The sequence below is a fragment of the Melozone crissalis genome, unplaced genomic scaffold, assembly GCF_028551555.1.
Source record: "Melozone crissalis strain CALT ecotype California unplaced genomic scaffold, PUWL_Pcris_2 ptg000045l_1, whole genome shotgun sequence".
NCBI lineage: Eukaryota > Metazoa > Chordata > Aves > Passeriformes > Passerellidae > Melozone > Melozone crissalis.
In genome coordinates, this window is record NW_026535823.1 from 6,699,838 (window position 1) to 6,723,405 (window position 23,568).

Here is a 23,568-nt window from a genome sequence, read left to right on the forward strand (position 1 = left end):
AGATCAATTCCATTTTTCTTAATAACTCGGAGATTACCTATGATGCTGCTGGCTCCATTAGCAATTCCCAATTCTCTTATTTTAGAAATTCTGAAACCTGATTTTCTGTGACTATATAACCAACTCATGAGCTCATTTACTGCATCCCTACCCCTGCAACCAAGCTGAATGTGAGAATTGAGGCTGAGGAGGTGCTGATCCTTTCACCTTGTTCAGCACAAACCCATCCTTCTCTTTTGGCCTTTTCCTGCCAGCTGGAGTCGTGTGAATTTATGAGCAGCTGAGCAGAGAGGGATGCCATCCTTTGCTGACATGGGTTGTATTTACTGAAGAGGTGGCAAGATCTCAGGAGTTTGGAGAAGTCTGAATCCTTGATTAGTTGTCACTTGATGGCTCAAAGGTGAAAGCAGCAGTGTCTTAAGGGAAGTAAGCTGAGAGTAATGGAAAAGCACTATTTAAAAACTCAGGCTTCTGGTCAGAGACCTCTGCAGCAATGGCAGAGCTCAGCTGTCCTTTTTGCCTTCTGAGATCACTTAAAAATACATGTATAAAAAATAAAACGACTTGCCAGCAAACATTTGAATTCAGAAGGTATAGCAGCAGATTTCTGTCATGCTCAGCTTCTGCAGTGACATTGAACTAGATGAGAATTGTTCTGGAGTGTTTAATTTGTTATGAAATATATACATGTTCTTTCCCTTTATTTCATCAATATTTAAATTAAGCCTGAATGCAGAAGAAAGGGTGAAGCAGGGAGCTGTTGCTGCCCAAGGGCTGGGCAGGCAGGAGGCTTTAACACTCTAAATGTGAATTCTAAAATGAACTTGTTCAGAGTGAGTTTTCTAGTTGGGGTAGAGATTAGCTGAATTATGATATTAATGTTAATTTTAAAGAGCAAACAGGAAACAAATACCCCTGGTGTTGCTGGTTGGCAGTGGAGCATGGTCTGCCAGGGATGCTGGAGGAGCTGATAGGTTCTTGTGGAGCGCAGGAAGCGTTTGATTCCCCTCATTGCTCACTCCATTTACCCCACCTTCATCTGCCTCTTGGGAAAATCTCATTTTCTGAGCCTCCCAGATCACCCTGTCACCTCACCTCTGACCTGCTGGTGTGCCAGAGATTCTGCCCATCCCAGACAATTTCAGCTCATCAAAGTCCACCAGGCAAGGCTTCTGCTGAGATCTCTGGGAGTTGTATTTTTCTCATTTCACTTCACTTTGGGGCTCTCTACTTCCTCAGCAGATGGCATTTTTATCATGTTTTTTGTGAAGTCCATATGGCCTACAAGAGAGAGTATCTCTTTAATTGTAAAACATGACCACCTGTTCAGATTTTAATGAGTGCACTGAGCATTCATCTTCATGTATCTACTTAAAAATAGCTGCTTCAATTGAATTAAAAAAAAAAACAAACAAAAAACTAAAACCCATTTGGGCGCCAACACTTTGTCTGGTGAAATAATCAATTAATAATTAAGTGGCTAATTTTGGAGCCCAGTGGCCTTGCTGGTTGCCTCAGACCTGTTGTGATGAGAGCAGACAGTGATTGATTGCCCTGCTGATGCCCAGAGGCACAGCCGTGCTGGGGCCAGATGCTGCCAGGCTTTGAGCTGTTTACTGGGATGTTTGGAAGGTGAATGCAACTTCATGCTTCTCTTCTGCAAATAGACTTGTCTGCCCTGCTACAGCTCTCTCCTCTCTGCATTGCTCCAGCTGCTCACATGCAGGTATCCCTTTCCCTGCTATTTACTTGAAGGATGAAATCTGTGCTCAAAAAGGTGCCCTAATGATGGGCCAGTATTGAAACTGTAAGCAAAAATAGACTTGAAAGGCTTATCCACTAACTGATTCCTAATAAAAAGCCCTGCTAGAATAATTCTGCTCATTAAAATAGCAATTGCCAGTTAACTGTTTCACAGCTCCCACAGGTCTGCTGCATAGATGAAAAACTGTGGGGTTTCTTGGCTCCAGCTTTCAGGGAAGTAGAAGGGACCAAGATGCCCAGATCTTGTTACAGTATTAATGCTTAATTCAGAGTCCCTTAGAAAATTAACCCAATGTGCAATTAGCCTGTTGCAACATCATGTCGCTGTACAGCTAATTAAAAAACCCAAATGGTAGGAGCACGCTGAGATTTTGGTTGCTTGGAGGTTTAGTATTTCAGAGGTGAAAGACACAGGAGGTGTTTGAAGGAGTGCTTGGGGCAAAGCATCTTCAGTGCTGATAGTAAGGGGTGCAGGAGCTGCTGGATTTCACCATAAGAGTAATTTGGCAGTGTAAGTGGTGGAGAAAACTTGGTGTGGCTGCTTGGAGCATCTGCTTTTACACCTTGAGAAGGAAGAGAGCCAGAAATCCTTATCCTTACCCATAGAAGCCTCTGAGCTGGTCATCTGCAGACAGTAAAGTGCTGGAAGCAGTGAGAGGGGAAGGTGACTTGCCTGCCCACCTTATTTTATTGAAGGTGTTTCTGACACAGTCCCCACTCCATGACCCCCAATTAGCTCCTTAATCTGGGGGAGGAGCTCCCCTTGCTGCTCTGGTGATTGATGTAAACCTGTTTATCTCTCAAACCACATGGGATTTTGTGACAGCAGCTCTCTCAGTTGTACAGAGGACAACACCCAGCTTTGAAATGCTGTGCAAACACAAAAATAGCTGTAGCTATTGGCTTTTAATTAATTTTTATGTAGTCTTTGTGATCATCTTCCACCAGTGGGACATTATTTCAGTGGGAGGAGGGTCAGAGCAGATTTCAGCAATGTCTGGGTATCACAAGTTGCTCAGTGAGAGAGATGTCCAGCTTGGTTTCCATGTGTGTGGCCTTCCCTCCCTGTGCTTCCAGAATAGTAAGAGGTAATTAAATGAAATTCAACATTAAAGGCTGAAAGTTGGGAAGGAAGAAGCTTATTAACCTTGTTGAGCTGGAAGGAGCACGGTGGGGTGTTTGGGGCGTAGGTCTCATGAGGTTTCTCTTCTTGTTTTTCTTGTTTCTTTGGAATTGACATTTGGCTGTGCAGAAAAGCAAATGTATCACTAATTCTGCTGTGATCCCTTTCATATGGTTGTGGCACTAGGGCACATCTGTGAATTAAATCTTAAAATGAACTGGAATTTAGTCTGTTCCCTCATTAGCAGAAATGCTACTTCTTTCTTGATTGGTAATAAAATCAGAGGAGAGAAGCAAAAGGCAAAGGTAGGAAGGTGATCCATCCAGAAGCAAGCATGACAAATTTAATCCTGTTTTTCCACAATCCAGTTTAAGTAGCAGACTGAGTTTTTACCCTTGAGTTCTTCAACAGTTTTCAAAGAGGGGACAGCTTGAGGAAGGAAAAGGCTGGGAATTGGAAAAGGCAATTGGAGTGGCTGGGCAGGGAGCTGAGAAGGCAGGCAGGAGAGGTGAGAGTCCTTTTAGCTGCTGCCTTGAACAGGGTCATGGGGTTTGCAGGACATGTACAGGCACACACATGTGAATGCACCTTTTTCCCTTCCTGACCCTTTGAAAGGGAGCATGGCCCCTTGTCGAATGAATTTTGGGGCTGTTTTAGGAACCCTCTTTTACTGTAGCACAGACTGTTTATCCTAGACAGGGCTTGAAGTGAGATGTGGAAACTGCAAGCAGGATTTTTATTGTGATCATTCCAAGTCCTGTGCATCCTTCCCAAATGATTAAATGTGGGGGTGCTTGAGGGTCCCCATAACGAGGGAAAAAATGAGAATCTTGACTCCATGTTTCAGAAGGCTCATTTATTATTATTATATAATAATATATGATATGAAATATATATATATTATATTAAAATTATGTGGTATTATATGATATGAAAATTATGCTATATTATATGGAAAATTACATGATATTATATGAAAATTATATTATGTTGTATTATATGAAAATTATATATGAACATTATATTATGTGAAAGTTACATTATATGAAAGCTACATTATAATATACTGTAGTTACATTATACTATACTATAGTTACATTATATTATATTCTATGAAAGTTATCTACTAAAACTATACTGAAAGAATAGAAAAAAGGATTTCATCAGAAGGCTAGAAAAGAATGAATAATAAAATCTCGTGACAGACCAGAGAGTCTGACACAGCTGGCTGTCATTGGCCATTAATTAAAAACAATTCACATGCAACCAATTCAAGATACGCCTGTTGGTAAACCATCTCCAGACCACATTCCACAGCCATCAGATAATTATTGTTTACATTTCTTTCTGAGGCTTCTTAGCTTCTCAGGAGAAAAAGTAATTGAATAATTAAAATTAATTTAATAATTAAAAGTATTACATTTATTTAATAAATAAATCTAGCGAAAGGATTTTCATAAAACATGTCAGTGACAAAATGTAAATTCCTTTTTTTCCTGGTGTGCAGATCACTGTGTTCACTACTACGACCTCCGCAACACTAAGCAGCCCATCATGGTGTTCAAGGGGCACCGCAAGGCCGTCTCCTATGCAAAGTTCGTCAGCGGCGAAGAAATCGTCTCTGCGTAAGTGTTGCCTCTTAAGTAGTGTTGGAATATTTCCTAATATAGCCAGATGGGGCATGCCTGAGCTTGTCTGGCCCTTGCTGCTTGACCAAATAGCACCAACTGTGGTGTTTTCACCCCAGAGACACTTTTGGCTGGCTGGGTGCTGCAGCTGTGATAGTGGGGACAAGTCCAGGCTTGCAGGAACTCTGGTGGCTGTGGGATGGAGCTTCCCCTCATAACAGGGTCTGCCCCTTGGGTTTACCTCTGGTGGAGAAGCTTTAGGGTGATGGTGAAGGAAAGGAGTAGGTTCTGATGGAGGGTTTTAATCCAGAGGTTTATTCTGGCCCACAGGCCTCTGAATACAGCAACTGCTCCAACAGAACTTTCTCAACTGTGTCGTTTGCTCACCCTTATACCCAGGGGAGATGGGGAGGGAAGGGGTAGGAAGCCATCAACCAGGTCTCAAGGGACAGAGGACACCTGGATGACCCAATGTCCCCCAAGGGGTAGAGAGCATCTTCTGAATTCTGCCAATCACTCGACGCCCTTCTGGAATTCCAGGATTGACAGACAGTGCTTGGAGGGGGCAGGGGAGGGGGAAGGAGAGGTGACTGATACACCTGGGAGGGAATTATCATGGGAGGAACTGGGTTTCTGAGGTAAATCCTGAAATCACAACGCAACAATGTGGGCTAAAAACTGTGCAGCCCTCACTTCTCTGTGCTCTTCAGAGCTGCTGAGCAAGTTCACCTGTGTGGGTGGCTGCTCTCACAGGCTGCTGTGCTTTTGGGAGGCAGATCGTTGCTTTTCTCCAAGTCAAAAATAGAAATTCATTTGTGGTGTCACTTGGCTGTGCTCTGTCTTGTGGAGCTGAAATGCTTAAGAGGAATATGAAGACAACTAGATGTGGCTCCTGTGCCCAAGTGCTTACTTTGGGAGGCTGCAGGTGGACCTTGCAGGCAGACTGAGTTTTTACCCTTGAGCTCTTCAACAGTTTTCAAAGAGGGGACAGCTTGAGGAAGGAAAAGGAGGAGGCTGGGAGTTGGAAATGGCAATTGGAGTGGCTGGGCAGGCAGTGTGTATGCACTGAGGATGCTCCTGACCAGAGCTCTGTGATGGAGAAAGCTGCTGGCAGAGCCCTGGGGATAATAATCTGCAGTAGAACACAACTGATGAGTGACAGAAGAGATCAAATAGTACTGCTATGTATATGGTCTGAAGAGGAGGTTTAGCCACAGCCTGAAAGCAGCTCAAGTAGGACTGACTGTTTGATCTGTTCCCTGGTAATTTATTATCTGTTCTGTGAAGGCCCTTTTTGGGCTTATATTTGGGTTAGAAAGTGGACAAAGAGAAGCTGTGTTTTGTGACTCTAATAGCATGCAGCTCTTCAGCCAGGGCAGACCATAAGATCTGCTATGGAGGCCCTGAGGAGCAATATTCTCCAGCTTCTGTTCAGTTACATAGCCAGATGTGTCTGCCCCAAAGCCAGATGTGGCTGCATCTCTTCTGGATGGGTTTTCAATCACATGACAATGAATGAATGAATTTTCACTAGGTCACCTAGTGAAAATTGGCAGTGGCTGGCTGCAAACCAGAGGTGAACCCTCTTACCTGATGGGGAGGGTGAGGGGCTGCAGGGGAATCCTGGATCTCAGCACATTCATGTCTAACCCCTGAGGGCAGCAGGGATGGATCACAGGAGCAGATCTACCTGCCTTGTGCTGAGCCAGTGGTTATCCAGCTTGGTTCTGTCCCATGTTTTTACCCAGTGAAACACAGCATTTTAAGGTGTTTTCAGGCTGCAAGGGAGTTACTGTGGGCTGAGCCGCATAATGGAGGATTCCCTGGTGGCTTTTGGTACTGTTTATATTTAATCAGCTTCTCTCTTCTTACTTCCATTAACATTATAACTCTATATAAGGCTGCAAATTCATATCTGGAACACAGAGAAAATTAAATTTAATGCTTTGAACCAAATCTCTGTTAGACAAAGTGTTTAATAGAAACAGGAGGAGGCTGGGAATGTTTTACAGCCATAATCAAGTGGAGCATCATTTATGGGATGTTTTAGGACAGAATGGCCCTGTTCTGTTTGGGCCAGCATTGTAAGAAAGCATCTCCCAAAGTTCTGAGAGGAGTTATTGATTGAGCTGTTAGAGCTGTCAGACTTGGACAGGCAGCAGCAGGGTGAGGGGACTGACTGAAGGGTCCACCTGCCTTCTGGTGTGTGAACAGGGAGAAATGTCAGAGCAGATTATTTTTCCTGCCTTTCCTTTTGCAGACTGGGTAGAGGCAACAGCAGTGTAGTGATTCTCAAAAATCAAGCACTGATTTAAGAAAAAAAATTATATATATATATATTCAGATTCTCTAAATTTCTAGCTAAAGCTGTTTTATGGATTGCATTGATTTTCTTTGCCTTGTAGAGATAGGTTTTGACCTCAGGGGTGTTCAGAACTGCCTGGTATTTAGCACAACACATTGATTACAGTGCTGATTTACAGAGAGACAGATTTAACAGAGCAGCGCATCCAAGATGTTGTTTTGGAGAGGATATGAAACCAGAAGAGCAGTGTAACACCACCAGGATCAATGGCCTTTTTCTCTCCTTGCAGTTCAAGGATGGATAGCTTTCTTCTTTCATGGCTTGCTTATCCTAAACAATATATACATGGCTAGAGCTTGATGGGAATTCATAAACAGTTGAAACTCCCCATTAGTAATAGACTTAAGTGTTTTTATTTTAATGAAGACACTTAGTAGGTATGCAAGTAAAATATAGAGGTGAAGTGCCTGTGTATCTGAGGTCCTCTTGAGGGGAAGCTAAGAGCAGCAGCTGTCACAGGAATCTGACAGCTTGTGGACCAGGGATTAGTCTTTTGCTGGTTTTTTTTTCCTTCCTGCAGGAAAGTTTAGTCTCCAGGCAACTCTGAAGCTTTTAAAAGCAGCATTTTAAAAATACACCTGTCCTAATAGCACAGAAAGTACCTGTACTTGTGGGCCAAAAAAAAAAGCAGGAGTATATACCCCTTTTTACCTTCTATGAGCTGTTCCTATGAGAGTAAGGACAAGAGAAGGGAGAATGAGCAGCAGTACAGGGCAGGCACAGATGTGGAACAAGCACCAGGCAGAGAAGCTGAATGCTCTGTTTTGGGCCTCCCATCTCATCCTGCGGTTAGGAATGCACTCCTGTTTAAGTCACGGTGTTACAGATAAAATTCATACCTTCTTTCTGATCTGACCTCATACTAACTAATAATACTGCCTAACAAATCTTGCTGCAGCTCCCTTATCGCTCCTTTGTCATTCCAGCTGTCATTGAGGACTGAGATAAGCTTTTTTGCAGGATAGCACAAGGCGCATCTCTCCTCTTTTGTGCTATATTTTTAGGTAAATGGGACGTTGGTGCAGGGCTCGTGTCTTACGTCATTGGAAATATTTGACGGATGTTGTGTGATTTGAGTTTTTTTCCTTTCCACTCTAAATATTCAGGGAGCAGCAAGGTTGGTGACATGGTCTGTGTGGGGGAGCATGGCCTGCTTCCCCTCCCTCCCAGCCAGGAGGCTGACAGGTCCTGCTCCCAATCCTGGGGATCAGAACAGCACTATCCATTTCTTTAAGATGGCCTCATGGGGCTTCAGTTCCACCTTATCACCTTTGTTCCCCAGCTGTGTATCTCAGTGAGTGCCAGAACACCAGAGCCATGTATGCTGGGATTGCTAGGAAATAATGCCAGTGAAGGGAGAGATTATCTTCATGTCTCTTCAGCTTTGGAGGAAGAAATTAATCCTATATCTCCTGGAAATGTTGGATCTTCCTATTTGAGATCTGCCAGGCAGCAGATTAGTAACCCCAAAGGCAAAATGTTTTCTCACAGTAAACAGAAAAACGTTTTGAAGGCAGGTATATTTGCATTTTGGGGAATCATGGGAAACAATGATTGTGATTCAATCCAAACATGTTTTCTATATTTTGAATAGTAATATTGAACTTTCACTGACAAGGTGAAAAAGGTAGAAGCTTGAGTTCTGTATCCATGCAGTCTTGATTACACATGAGAAAAACAGATTTAATTCTAACAGCAGCTCTGAGCCCCCATGGGTTTTTCTGTGCTGCTGTTTGGTATTGGGCAGGAGGAGAATGTGCTTCAGGGCACTGGGGAGTGAGGAGACTGCTTCCTACCCAAGCCCTGGAAAGACATGAATGAGAGTTATAGCTGGCACAGAGAAGGCAACAGATTTTATCTGTGCTATGAAGGTTTAAAATATAAATAACTTTGGTGTGTCTTGGATCTGTGAGGATCTGGAGGAGGCAGTGATAGCCCAGAGGCCGTGCAGTTCAGAGGAGGGCTCTGCAATTGATAGGAGAAAGGAAGAGTAATACTTCAGGGAAGTTTTTATTCAAACGTGTAATGTGTTTTGACAGGCTTTTAAAATAAGGTGATATCTTTCTGAGCTCAAGCTGAGCTGCAGATGATTGAAAGTGGGATAAATCTCCTGTTGTGCACTAAGGCTTCCTACATTTACATTGTCATTGGAGTGTTGAGGAGCAGGATGGCCAGGGAGGAAGGAGTTCCTGCCACATGGCAGCAGGGTAAATTTAAGTGTTGTTTTCAGGTCAACAGACAGTCAGCTGAAGCTGTGGAACGTAGGGAAGCCTCACTGCCTGCGCTCCTTCAAGGGTCACATCAACGAGAAGAACTTTGTGGGGCTGGCGTCCAACGGAGACTACATTGCCTGTGGTGAGTAGAGCAGCCACCCCTGACAGGGCTCCTCAGAGCTGGGGCCTCACCAGTAGCAAAGCACACCACCACTTGTGCTATTTTTCTGAATTTCCACACTCCTTCCCCTCCCAGGAATGGCATTGGCAGTCCTGACCTAAGGGGCTCTGTAGATGGTTTTCTTCTGTCGCAGATGAGTTGTTTGTGCATGATGATTCAGGCTTGCTGTCATCAAAATGAACTACTAATGTCAGTGCTGCTGATATAATTTATGTATTTCAAGATCAACAATTGGCACATCTTTATGCACCACCAGTAGCCTGGGCCACGTGAGGATCCAGTAGTTGTCACTTAGTGTGGCATTCTGCAGGGCGAAGTGAAGAGTGCCCACATTGCAAACAGCTCCTTAGAAGGCTGAATCATTAGCTACCCCTTTGGCTGTTCTGTCCTTTCACTGCTTAAAATCTGTAAAGCTCTGTAAATCCACAGCTCTTGCTGGGAAGGCAGTGACAGGCTGATAGCTGTGGGATGAGCAGGACAGCTGTGCCAGCACTGAAGGGAGGACCTTAGCTCGTGTGTTCCCTGATTGCTGTGCAGCTTGCAAGGCAGAAATTGGGATGGATTTCTAAATAAAGCCTGCACAGTCTGGTCTTCCTTGCTTAAGCCTCCACAGACCAAGTTGTCATACTTGATTATGGCAGGCAAAATTTTGATAGTGCTACCTGCCTTTGAACTGTGGCTCTGAGCAGGCTGGATGTAGCAGTGATTCGTGTGGTGGTGCAGATACTCTGCCCAAAATGCTTTGCCTTGAGGAGTTTGTGGAGGGTTCTTGGAATCCTGGGTGTTTTGCAGGTGTGCTGCATGCTGCAGTTGTCTTGTAATAAAAACATGTCCTATTATTAAGTGTGATGGAAGTTTGCTGTGGAGCACTTCCAGCTGCCAGGGCACCATGACCACAATGACAACTGCAAGGAAATGTCTGGGCTTGTTTTAAGCAATGAAAGAGCTAAGAACCCTTATTTCTGCTTATTTTATGCAATGAAAGCACTAAGAACCTCTTAAGAGCTAAGAACCCTTATTTCTGTTTGTCTTTACAAAACCTGATTTTGTGTACTTGTATTTTTTATTTCTAGGAAGTGAAAATAATTCCCTTTACTTATACTATAAGGGCCTCTCAAAGACACTGCTGACATTCAAGTTTGATACAGTCAAAAGTGTCCTGGACAAGGACCGGAAAGAAGATGACACCAATGAGTTTGTGAGCGCCGTGTGCTGGAGGGCACTTCCAGATGGGGTAAGCTTTCTGCTCTGGTGAAGAAGGAATGGCTCCTGCTTTCTCACAAAATAGCCTTGCTGAGGGTTTAACTGTGCTTGGGATTTTCCTATTCATGGGAAAAGTAAGGGTACTTGCAGGTCATTGTGAGAACCTTGATGATTTGCAGGGTAACTGAAATGCTGGGGGAGAAGAGACTGCTGTGATGTTAACTCTTCCACCTGGGTGTTTGAATTCCTCTGTATGCTATCTAAAATCCCAAAAGCAGCATTGTATTTCTGGCATTTGATGGTTTTTGTGGGTGCATTAGTGGGGTTTTTGTTGCAGATACTCATTGTGAAGCCTTGTCTCAATGTTGCTGTGTCTGTCTGGGTTTGCTCATTGGAACACAGCCTTTGTGTTTAGATTAGTAGATATGTAAAGTGCCTGTTCCAATGGCACTGAATTCACATCCCTAGCATGTGTACTAATGTGGCAGGCAGACCTGATGCAGCTTTTGTGAGTGTGGCCTTTCAGAATGCTGCTTTTGAATTCAGGGTGCTCTTGAAAAGGTTGCATTAAAAATATGGAGCAAGTAACTCTTGTATGTACAAGATTTGCAGATCAGATACTTGAAGGGGCCTGTTGGGAGGGGGCAAAATGGAGTTGATCTTAAATGCACTCTTCCAAGTAGATGAAGTGAAATGTTGCATAATTGTTGTCCTGAGATGTCCTATTCACAAAGACAATGTCTACCAATCTGCTTTCTGCATGTGTAGACACTACCCCAACAACTGTGACCTAAACTCACTTCAGATGAACGCTTCTGAGTCAAAATCAAAATAAACCTGTGTCTGGAACTGCTCTTTGTGTTTAAAAGTAAGAAGTGGGTGCTGTGGTTTGAACAGGGGGCATGACAGTCAGTGATGTAGGATCACCAGCTTTTTCTGGCTGGGGATTTTGTAGGGTTTGGTATACACGTCTCAGGTGAAGAGTGGCTGTTGTAGGTTTGGTAATTTGTCTTTCTGCTGGATAAAAACATGCTGTGGGAACCTGTGTTTCCAGAAATGCCCTTCCTTGAGCTGCCTTCACTTCCGTGCTTGGATTGTCTTGCCCATTGCTCTTCTGGGCATCTCTTCTACAGGAAGAAGCAGAGATGTCTCACCCGTGGGGTTATGTCTGTTGCTGTCCACTCCTCAGCAGTCTTTTCTCTGATAAATGTGCTCTGATAGACCTTCTGCTTAAGTGGCTGAGAAACTTCTAAGCTGTCACCAAGGGCTGTGAAACAATTCTTCATAATCAGGATGAAAAATACCATACAAAAATGTAACAGTTAAATCAGGCCCGTCAAGATCACGCCAAATAATGTTCAGGCTTCACTCCATTAAGCATCATTCAGAATCCATTGCTGTTCTGGTCTTTTTTTTTTTTCTCTGGCATTCATCTGCTTTTCCCTGGGCTTCTAAATGAGCCTGTTTCTCCTGTGGCAGCCACACTACCTGGCTCTAGCTTTTAAAGAGAGCAGCAAAAAGCTGCCTGCAGGTGGTTTTTGCCTCTGCCTGTGGTACATACCAAGCAAGCAGCCTCACTTGCTTCTGCCAAGAGGCCTCAGTGTTTACTTGCACCATCTTTTCACTGATCCAGCTGCACATTCCTCTTCTCTTCTACTGCTGCAGCAATCCTCTCTGACCTAATTGAGACTTAGCTCATGTGCTTAGGAAATTAAATTACTGTACAGCCAAAGTTCATTTATGTCCACAAAGTCTTACTCAAATGATGAAACTCTGCTATTCTTCATTTTGATAATGTTTCTTCAATTTGCCATGATTTTTTTTTTTCAAATGAGCTTTGCATATACAGGCTTCCCTGAAAGCTGACCTTTTTTTTTTTTTTCTGATATTGGGCTGAACCAGAGAAGGCCTGTGCCTCAAAGTGCTGTCAGCATCTGTAGGATTTAAGGAACCTACAGCCTATTTTCAGCTTAATTACAATTTTGGTCCTGAGTGAGTGACTGCCTTATTTTAAGAGTTAGCACACATGCCTCTCAGTGCTGGCTGTGATCCCACCTGCTCTGCTGCAGGACTCTGTGTGTGTGGAAGCAGCTCCAGGCCAGCAGCCATGCAGAGCCCCAGCACAGCCCCAGATCCACAGGCAGCACAGTAAGCAAGTTTTACCATGCTGTGGGCACACTCTTCTCCATTTCTTGCTGGGCTGGTTGGAAGCATCTTGCTCATCTCCATGCTGTGGTCACAGGGCAGCATCTTCAGTTTGTTGCTGAGGGTGGGAGATGCCAGCACAGCCTCTCCCCAGTGAAGCTGACTCTGTTTCCATCCAGTGTTGCTGTCAAGGATTGTTCTTTAATTAACCTTTTGAGATGAGATGAGTAAGTTTCAGATCTGTCAGTTATCTTGGGAAGCATGAGTACATGTACTCCTTCACTTCATCCACTTAAGTGCAGAATCTCAGATCCTAATTAAAACTTAACCAAAACTTTCAGATTAAATGTCATTGATTCTTTCTTTAAATCTATTTTTATGTAATTCAGGCTTTTACTTCCTCCTGAGCCTAAGTCAAGCTGTGCTAGTGGCCCTTGCCAGAACCCATCTTTTTATTCTTTTCCCTTCTGCATTGATTTTTCTTTACTTACAAAGATGCAGAGGCCTTTTTTATTGGAGCTGTCACCTTTCTGACTCAGAGGTCCAGCAGCACCTTCTTTTTACCTATATCAAAGCCATAACGAGGAAGGAAAATTATTCTCTCTGAGTGCTTATTAGCATCTTGCACCAGGTTTACTCACTTAACAATTTATAAAAGTGTTTAGAAATAAGCACTAGCTTGTAGGCTACTTGTTCTGTTAGACTCTTTGGAAAAAAATAAGCAAATGAAAAGCCTCCCAGCAGGCTGACCATGAAGCAAACCTGATTCTTGCACTGCTGTGTTTTGGACAAAGGCAAGTAGGCTGTTGGATATTTTTAAAATAGCACCTACTTATTGTTTGTGGGGAAAAACATTTCTCCCTTCTTGTTTTATGCTAAAAGTCGATCAATACTTAAAAGAAGAGAAAGCTTCAGGATTCTTTTGGCTAAGTGATTTAATAAACATGATTTAGACATGGAGATGCTTTTCAGAGCATTCCCTGGACTAAATCCTTTAATTTCCCAAGTCAAGGATTTTATAATATACCCTTGCTGTCCATTTTAACCAGCTTGATTTGAATCAAGAATCTGGTCTTGAGATTGAAAACAACAGTCTTCTGTTTTAGCAGCATGTAAACAGGGAATGCTCTTGAATACAGGGAGACTCTTGCTTAGGGAAAGAAAATTACAGTAGTGGTGGTAGCTCAGTGCATTTAAACAGGTAGAGATGTCTTCTCTCTTAGAAGGCTCACTGCAATTACATGTGGGTATGTGGATCATAGCTGGAGGAGATTGATTTGTGCTTTGCTGTCCCTTATGTGTCCTAAAGGATGTTTTCCCCTTCCCTAAAGGGGACACTGGTTGTTTACACCCTCTTGTAGAGTTTATGTACCTCAAACATGCTGTGTTAAATGATTGCACCTAAAGTAGCCCTTTTCCCAGGCATGGTTAGTGTTTCTCAGAAAGCAGCTGTTGAAAGAGAAGCCAAGGCTGAACCTGCTCCCAGGACAGCAAAAAAGTGTTACAGCTGAACACAGAAGCAATTTGATTATGTAGATTAAGCATGGCTCAATCTATCATAATCACTGTAAAGAAGCCATTTAATTTTGTACCTGTTTGCACAAGTATTCATTACTGCTGATAAGCAGGTTAGCAGGGAAGGATTTCACAAGCAGAAATGTCAAGGCTTTGATACCAGTGAGGAGATGCAGATAAGAACAGGAGAAAACCATGCAAATTAGCTTAGGTGAAGCATTATATACATTTTTTTTCTTTTGGAGGAGTAAAGATGGGAAATCCATTAAGAAGAGTGCTGCAGTCTTTAACCAGAGATGGGTGGGTGGTGGGATGTACTGGATGGATGAGTCCTCCTAGGAGGAAGGAAAGCATCTCTTCCACCTGAGTAGAAACCCATGTATGTGTTTTCTCACTTCATCACTCCTCAAAAGTAATTTTAAATTTATGGGGGTCTCAAAACAGTCAACTAACCATGGGTTAGCAGCTCTGGAACTCCAGGCTTCAGGTTGGCTTTGGGCATTGCCCTGTGGTGGAACTGTATTCATAATTAGCCCTGAACATCTAAATCTCTCTTTGTTTATCTAAGAGGATGAAATATTCCCTTCAAATACGTTTTTGGTGCACCTTTTCAGAAAACAAGCTTTTCTTCTGTTTAGTTTTCCTTTCTTCTGAACATCCAGCTTTGTTTCTTAATGATGTCTGGCTTAGATTCTTTAAATAGAAACCTGTAATTGTAGCACTGTAAGTCAGTCACTTAATAGGGCTGCAGTCTTGTTCACTGATGAAAAGTAGCCATCCTTTGTTTCCCAGTAGTCTTATAAATGGTACACAGTGTACACAGGAGCTAGTCTGGGGCTCTTATAATTTACAATCAGCAAATTGGCTCCCTTCACAGGAATTAATTTAGCCAATACAAATTATTTCAGGAAATGATTCATTGCCACTTTAAAGCGCTAATTAATTTGGGTGACTTATGAACATAAAAAATGAAACCTCCTTTGTCATTCCCAAGTAACTGAATGGTAATTCAGTGTCATTCTTAAGTAACTTGTATCAGTTGTAACTATACCTCTTGTAGCTTGAAGCACAAATTCCAGCAGGATTTTGGGGGTAAAACAAGAAGCACTTGAAACTTCATTGTCTCTCTTTGCTGCTGAAATTTTAAAATCTCAAAATTGGTGAGAATTTTGACTTCCAGCTTCAACTCAGTGGTGTTTTATTTTCACAGCATCCTCAACTTACCTGTTCAGGTGTCAGGAAATACCTAGGTAGAATCCAAAAGCTTAGGAGATCAATGCCTGCCTGGGGTGATCAGACCCCAGCTGTGCCACAGGTCACAGCATGAGTAGTTCCAGCTGTGGTATTTTCTGGAAGGGCATCTGCTGTTTTCTGACTCCTCCTTTCTTTACTAGACCAGGACTGGCCTCTGTAGCATTTGTGTGCAGCATCTCCCAAGCTAGAATCCTTGCAAGTTCTCCTCCAGTGCAGTCCCACACTTCTTCATGCTGGAAACACAGAGATCTTCATCTTCATTCTTGTGCTTGAAATGCACTGCAGTTTATGGAAGGCTGAGAAGGATCAGCTTCTTAAAAAAGCAAGTTGTGGCTTTGATCAGGTTTATTCTACTGGTTTTTTCTTCCTCACCTGAAAATCTTCAAAGGTCTGTCTCCCTCCTTGGGAAGCTGTTTAATCCCCATAGCCTGCATGGTGCAGTGCTCACAGCTGTCTGTGTGACGGCTTCCCACTCCTCTTGTCATGCCCTCTACTCCCTGGTCACTGGCAATGCTTTAGACACAGAGTTTTCTTTGACTTCTATTTTGCTCTTTCCTTAGGTATAAATGTATTTGATTTCTCTTCCATCCTACCTTTTTCATGTCTACTGCTCCTTTACTCATTTGAAAATCTAAAATTTTCTTCAAAAACAAAGGGGACCCAGAACATCAGAAGATATGTCATGCTTGATTTTTTTCCCCTTCAGGTTTTAGCATATTAGCTATGTGTACTAACACACTGTATATATTGGTTTATGTGCTGCTTGAAAACTATTTTCTTATGCAGAATAATTTCTATTTGCAGATAAAAGACGTCACAAGCTATGTATGATCCTTTGCTCTGAACATGCTCATATCCTTTCATATCCATATGTCTTCAAATGCTCTGGTTTGGGCTCTATTTTTTCTGTGGCTAAGGAGAATTAATTAGAAAATACCTAGGTGACTGACAATATTTTATTCCCTGTCAAAAATCTGTGTGTGTCAAAAACTTGAGTCCAAGTGTGGAGAAATTCGTGGGGGGGAAAAAAATCATATTCTATTATTAACAGTTCATGCACTGTATTGACATCTCAGTCTGTTGACACTCCAATCCATATGAAACACCATCTTGATAATGTGATTATACAAATGATCAGCTTTGTGAGGAAGTGTTTGATTTTGAGTGTTCTGTAGAAGAAGAAAAATACTGGTAAATGTTCTTTCCTTCCTGTCTCCTCCCTGGTTGCAGGATACCCTCTGAGCTTCCTCCCCGCGAGGATATGGCCACAGTGAAGGGAGCAGGAGATTCCCTGAAAACCCAGCCTCTGTCCCCTGTGCTCCTCCTGCCTAGTGTGTCTGGGGGCAAACAAGTGTGTTGCACCATTTCTGTTGCTGTTGAGGCTCAAGGTGGCACACAGCAGGTGCCTGGTGTGTCAGGAGCTGTGCTAACTCCTCCTTTCCTGGATGCAGAGCAGCTGCCACTGCTGAGGACACAGGGCTGAGTCTGGCACTTCTGTTCATCTCTCAAGTTCAGGTCTCCTGTGGTACTGCAGCACTCTGATATCATTGTGGCTTCTATTTTAAGAATAGCTTCTTCAAGAAATGTAGGTGGCTCAGGTTTTTCTTCTTTGTTGGTTTTAGCTTTACATTTGCAAACTCAGTTTCTCTCCTTCTGCAAGGTGAGGCTTTTTTTTTTCCTTGCATAATCACAGAAAATTGCCACAGGGTCAACGTTGTCTGAATTGAAGGCAGATGAAAGTCTATATTTCCTGAATGGAGACAGTATTTACTCTTTCAGACTTTTACAGATGATATTTGCTCACCAGTACATCTCTTCTAATGCCAAGAGGAGTAGAGCATGTGCTGTAGATAGATCTGAGGTCCTTCTTATTGGAGTCCTCTTTCCTAGACTGAGTGAATGACACAGTGGCCAACATCACTGAGTGCTGCTGACATTACCATTCCAGTAGCTGATCCCAATGGTACAGCTGTAGAGATAATGGATTGCAGATCATTGCTGGTGCAAGCAGAGGTGTGAGCAGGCTCTTGCTCTTTCCTAAGCTTTAAAAAATGAGAGCCTCCCAATGCAATTGCAAATCATATTGCTGTGTTACACACGGTGAGCTGGGGATGCAAAGAAATCTCTCTGTAGCTGTTGTTAAACGTGTAAGTGGATGTTTTTCTCCTATGGGCACTTAACTGCTTTAGTAACTATCAGTTCTTTATTCAAGTATGAGTTTTATAACAGATGAACTGAAGTCATGAATTCACATGGAACCTAGACTTCATTCCAGCTCCATCCTCAGCTTGTTACTGAACCATAATGTTGCAAGGTACAGCATGGGGCACTTAGATAAGCTATGTCCCAAACAGCACAACCTCAAAGAGAATTATTTGTCTTACTTATACTGGGGTGGAGAGAAAAAAAAGTGCAGGTTTGTATTGAGGGAGCTCTTACTTTTAGAATTAAATTACTGGACAGCTGCATTCCCTTTCCAACCAGTCTCAACAGTTGGGCCCCTCATATGTACCCTATTATGCTGTAAAGCCACTGATTAAATAACTGATTAGGCTGTTGTAAGGTTTGGAGGGGTTTCAAATGATGCCTGGAAAGCTATTTATTGTGGAGTGTACGCTTATCTCTTAGCATGCCTTGTCTTAGCATTGTGCCTTTGTCTTGGGGCATTTCAGGTGCTGTGGGAATTACAGGTGGCAGATGTTCTGTCTCTGCACTCCTACAGCTCTTAGCCTTTGGGGAGGAAGGCTCATTCCTGGTATTTTTTGGGGGGACTTATAATCACAGAATCATGGAGTAGTTTGGGTTGGAATGCACATTTAAAGACCATCTAGTCCAACCCCTTACAGTAAACCTGGACCCCTTTGCTCAGAGTCCCATCCAACCAGGGCTTGAACACTCCCAGGGATGAGGCTTCCCCCACATCTCTGGACAGTCTGTGCCAGTGTCTCACCACCCTCATTGTAAAAAAATTTCTTCATTACATCTGTTCTAAATTGACCCTCTTTCAATTTCAAACCATTTGCCCTTGTCCTGTTGCAACAGACCCTACAAAAAGGTTTGTCCCCATCTTTCTTATAGGTTCCTTTTGAATACTGGAAGGCTACTATAAAGTCTTCCTGGAGCCTTCCCTTCTCCAGGCTGAAAACCCCCACCTGTCCTCACAGGAGTAGTGTTCCACCCCTGTAATCAGCTCAGTGGCCTCCTCTGGACCCACTGTATCTAATGTATATTCTGTGTTGTGTCCTGGAGCAGAGCCCCCTACAAGCAGTAGGTCACAGCAGGATCCTGGCAAGTTCTGTAGGTACTGAGCCAATATTGCCTGATGTCAAGCTCTCACTAAAGCTGGTTTCCTCTGAGTCAGAGCACCTCCTGCATGAGCAGTCTTTGCTTTACTTTGCACTGCTAGGCTCACGCTGGCTGTTTGCTGTGTGAAGTGCCATCTGCTGAAGTCCCTGGCTGGCACAAAGTGCCAGTGAGATGAGGTCTGAGTGCTGGGAGCTGATATCAGTCGGGCAGTGTTTGGTGTGCTGCAGAGCAGGTGAAGGGGGGCATTAAAGACAGGAGCTGCAGGAGTAGTAGAGCTGTGTGTCCCAGCACTGACTGCTAAAGCAGGACTTTGGTTTCAGAGCAGCAAGAGAAAGGCAAGAATGAGGTAGGTTTTGCACTGAGCTAACCACGGCCTTTGAAGCCAGCTTCTGTGCAGATGCAGAATTGCCCCACAAGGGTGGTGGTCTGCTGTCAGTGCTGTTGGAATTTGGTTTACAACCTCATTCCCTCCAACAAGTGACACTGCTTCAATTAAAGTCAAACCAACTTTGCAATATTGTGTTTTTCTTTTTCCTTTTCCTCATTCTTTAGTGCTAATATCTATGGCAAGTGCTGCCAGGCCACCACCATTCAGCAGTTACAATTCATGAGCTGCATCAACCTTTTGCTCTAGCACTCCTAATTAAGCAATTTTAATGACAGAATTTAATGTTTTACACAGTCTAAATGAAGTGGAAAAAATACGAGCGGATTTTTTTCCTTTCCAGCACAAGATTTTGATCAGATAATTTAACCTCTGGGTGAATTGGAAGTAGGAGCATTTATGCATAGGTGGTTTTCACCGCAAAAGCTTTACTTTGTGTATATCTGTGCATTAATAGAGTTACTGCTTGGCTTTGGGTATCCATTCTGAAGTTTTTTGTGTGCCCTCTGCCCTTCTGTTGACAGTAACAAAACCCCAAGGCCTTTTGATATCCACTAATTTGTGACCAGCTTAGTGCCAACTGTGTTACATGTTAGAAAAATGAGAATAAAGGCTTGCAAAAAACAACTGCTCAGAGGGGTTTTCTAGCAGCAACATGGGTTTGTATCCTTTAAACATGTTTAAATTTCTTTTGATGGTGTTCTGCTCTAATTCTAGCTAATTCTAGATGAGCTAGGTATGTGCATGGAGTGAAAATGGTCCCTCCTTTGAAGGCAATCTTATGTCTGAATTGCAACTACCTGATATGTGATTAGGAGACATAATTATTTTATATAAGTTACACACAGAATTATAATAATCAGTCTTTTCTAAGGAAGAGAAAGCCAGTATGACAGGAAAGTTATGTTTAGTAATGTAATGAGTGCCTTTTTTGACAGAAATGGCACTGTTAAATTTGGGGTTGTGCAGCTGATGGGCGTTCACCCTCGCACGAGTTGTTTTGAATTCTGTGAGGGAAGTGCTGCTTTAAATAATTATGTCTCTTATGGCATTGTATGTCATAATCACTTCCAAAATGCTTAGCTAGTTGCTAAAGCTGAAGAGAAGTGTGCTGTTTGGTACAGTACTGGATTTTTTAGTTTTACTTTAGTATGTCTGAAGTGAATATTGAGTTAAGCAGAGAGGTGTAGCTGGGGCAGATGAGGCAGAGCATTGTTCCCCAAGTATTTATAGTAATGAGAGATACTGGAGAGAATATAGGTAATATTACATATACTGGGAAGAAAGTTTGGTTCTCATCCATTAAATAAATAAAGCTCCTTTTACCTGTAATCTGCAGATAGCACATAAATAAACTGCAGTGGGAGCAGGAGAAGCTGTGTCCCTCCTCATGACCCACACTGGCAGAGGCTCAGCATCACCAGCCAAGAATCCTCATGTTAATCAGGCACACATGATTCTTTCTCCGAGTTTCTAGGTTGATCAATGGAGACCTTGCTGCCTTTTTTTCCTTCCAGGAAAGACCTACAAAGCAGATTGCTCTAGCCAAGTTTCTCCAAAGCCTTAAGTAACAGCAAGCTGCTCCGGTCTGGAGAGTGTGTGCTTGGGGGAGATCTTGATTTGTTTAGAGTGACCTATCCTTGATTAAAATAGGTTAATAGTTCTCTGCATGTCTTGCTTCACAACTTCTACATTAGCTCCAGCATTTGAAAAGATAAATTTGGGCCGGCAAAAAAAAGAGAGAAAATTAATGAAAATGAAATACAAATATCCTTATTTACTGCAAAAGGATGCTGTTGGCTTTCTGTTTTTCCCAGGTTCATTCTTTGCTTGACAATGCAACAGAAGAAATTTAAATTGTTGGGAAATGCATAAAAAAAGATATGGTTGTGGGGAAATTGGAAGTAGAACAGGATTTAGCAACTTTTCTTCTGCTATTATAGCAGGCAGCAGCCACCATTGGGAGCTTGGGCGTTTTCTTAGTTTCAAAATGTAAGAATATATATACATATTTAGCTTTCCAAAAGTAAACAAAGGCTCAGAAGTTTAAGAAAAATACTGCTTTGGAGATTGCTTTCAGATAAATGTTTCTGAATGTACTGTTACAGGTGAAGGGATGCAATTTGGCCACATCTTTCCCAGCATATCCTGAATGTGAACTCAGTCCCTTTCTGTGCCTCCTGGCCACCTCTGCAGCCACCTCTCCTCTTCCTGTCATAATTCCCTTTGGTTTTCCCTAAACAGCAGAGATGTCTGAGCATGGCAGCAGGGACAAGGGCAGTCTCCTCTTCAGCCCACCAGTAAATTTTTGGATTTTGCTATTCATTGTGAACCTGTGAATTATCCATTCTGGAGTGAGATGGGGAGTTAAGAAAACTCTTTTATCATATAGGTTTTTGAAGTTTCTGCTGTTTTTCTTTGCAAACAGATTGGAAGTTTATAATATATTTTCAGTCTGGCTGAGGCTTCTGTATTGATTTCAGGTAACACATGAATGTGAAATTTGAGCCCAGCTCATCACATATCAAAGTTAATGAAGTAATGAATGTGACACCAAATGCCAGTGTCTGTCTCCTTATCCCCACAAACACATACTGTGTATGTGCTGTGTGTGTGGCTTTGTTTATTTTAGAGGCCATTTCATGATACAGTCCTGTATCTCTTCTTGGATGGTTTAGGTAGGGCAGGACATGATCATGAGCACTTTGTGGGAGCTTTTCTACTGATGTTCATAGCACTACATGCAAGTTTGCTGTGATAAGAAAGAGGTTGTGAAATCCTGACAGAGAACACTCATTTTTATTTTCTTATATCCCCTGTATGTTGTCCTCTATTTCTCCCCATCTCTGCTCTGGAACATTTTAAGCATCATCAGGCTCAGAGAAAAGCAGAGTACATACCACGTGCTTCAGCTCTGTGGTGTCTGTTGAGGAATGAGTCAACAGCAGCAACAACTCTTCAGAAAGAATATCTAAAATCAAGGGAGGATGAAGCAGATTAGCTAAAAAAAAAAAAAAAAAAAAGAAATCAAATGCCAGAAGTGTTTGTCTTCCCTCACCCTTTGTCAGCAAAGGTGGGGTTTGTATTCTAATGTTTGCATAGCTGAAGGGTACAGAAGTGCTGTAGTGCAACACAAGGGATTTTGTTCACCCCTGTAATCCCAGCAGGTAATTCTTTATATACTTGAGTCTTTTTCAACTTCCTTTTTTCTCTATTAGTCATTGGTAGCTTAATGGATTTCGTGATTGTTGAGCTCTTCTTTTTGATGCAGTATTGTTAGTCTTAGCATGCATTCAGAGTGACAGGGAGCATTAAAAATAGTCATTTCCATTTCAGATATCTAGAGATAATTTTTTTATAGCCACTGTGTGAAAATAACTTGAACACTAGCAGAATTATCTATTGTGAGAGAGATGATTTTACTTGTGAATTGGGTTTAAAGATAAAATCTGCCTACTTCCCAAGTCATGGATTTCCTATTCATTGCTCTGTTAAATTTAATCGGGAGCAAGACTTAATCCAGAACAAAGATGATTGAATTGCTCTTAAACAGTGATGTAGAACATTACCCAGATCTCACTTCAGCCTCACAGTGCTGAGAAATCACAAGCATGAGAGTTGCTTGTGAGTACATTATACAAAGAGAGATGCTTTTACTCATTTGCTGGCTCATTAGAAAGTGAAATGCTTTCTGGCTTTTGGAATAAAGTTGTTAGGAGGTGTAGTACAGAATGGGTTAAATCTGTTTTGATTATTAGCTAGAAATTACTTTAGTATGCTGTAAAAAGGCTTACTCGACTTGCAAAAGCCTCTGTTTGCTTTAAGTTCTGCCATAAACTGAGCTGCTCTTGAGTTTGTGCAGGATGGATTGATGGATGAAGTTCCTTAATGCAGCTTTGGTTCCTCTTTGAGAACCCAGGGGACGACAAGCTCCAGCACTGGGCAGCAGAGCCACAGCGTGGTCCCCTGCTCCCCTTTGCTGCTCACCCCAACAAAAACATGCCTTCAAAAATTACAGTCTGTTTTTAACCTCCTGTATTCTGCCAGGAAATGTGTACACCTGTAAGATCATCCTAAATCTCCAGTTACAGCCTGGAATGGAGTTATGATATCAACTGGATTTTGCTCTTTGAGGCCAAGGAGAGACCATGGGGGAAAGCAGTTAATTAAAGGATTTCCAGGCTGGGACATGGAAACTTGACAGCCCCTGTGTTCCTTTTAGGGCTCTTACCTGAGCACAGACTTTTACCAGTAAAGTTTGGGAGCTGGCGTTGTTATTTCAGATGCATATACCTCATTTAAAATAATTTTTAAGAAAAGGGGATGGGTCAAGGAGGGGTGAAGCAGCATCTTGCTGTAGGGATTCTTGCAGGCAGCACACTGGCAAGCTGTTCCCTGGTGTTTAGGAGTGTATTCAAGGCCAAGAAATTTAGGGAATTATTAATGGCACTGCAACTCCAGGCTGTGCTGTTGGCTGGCAGTCACT

At 42.5% G+C, this 23,568-nt stretch overlaps 1 protein-coding gene across 1 annotated transcript in view; it reads left to right on the forward strand.

Annotated features, from left to right (window-relative positions):
- COP1 (COP1 E3 ubiquitin ligase) overlaps window positions 1-23,568 on the forward strand; it is a 125,260-nt gene that overhangs the window by 84,102 nt on the left and 17,590 nt on the right. The window contains exons 16-18 of the mRNA XM_054285696.1: window positions 4,395-4,512; window positions 9,111-9,235; window positions 10,348-10,508. Of these exons, the coding sequence (XP_054141671.1) occupies window positions 4,395-4,512; window positions 9,111-9,235; window positions 10,348-10,508 (404 nt within the window). The remainder of the gene's footprint in view (window positions 1-4,394; window positions 4,513-9,110; window positions 9,236-10,347; window positions 10,509-23,568) is intronic.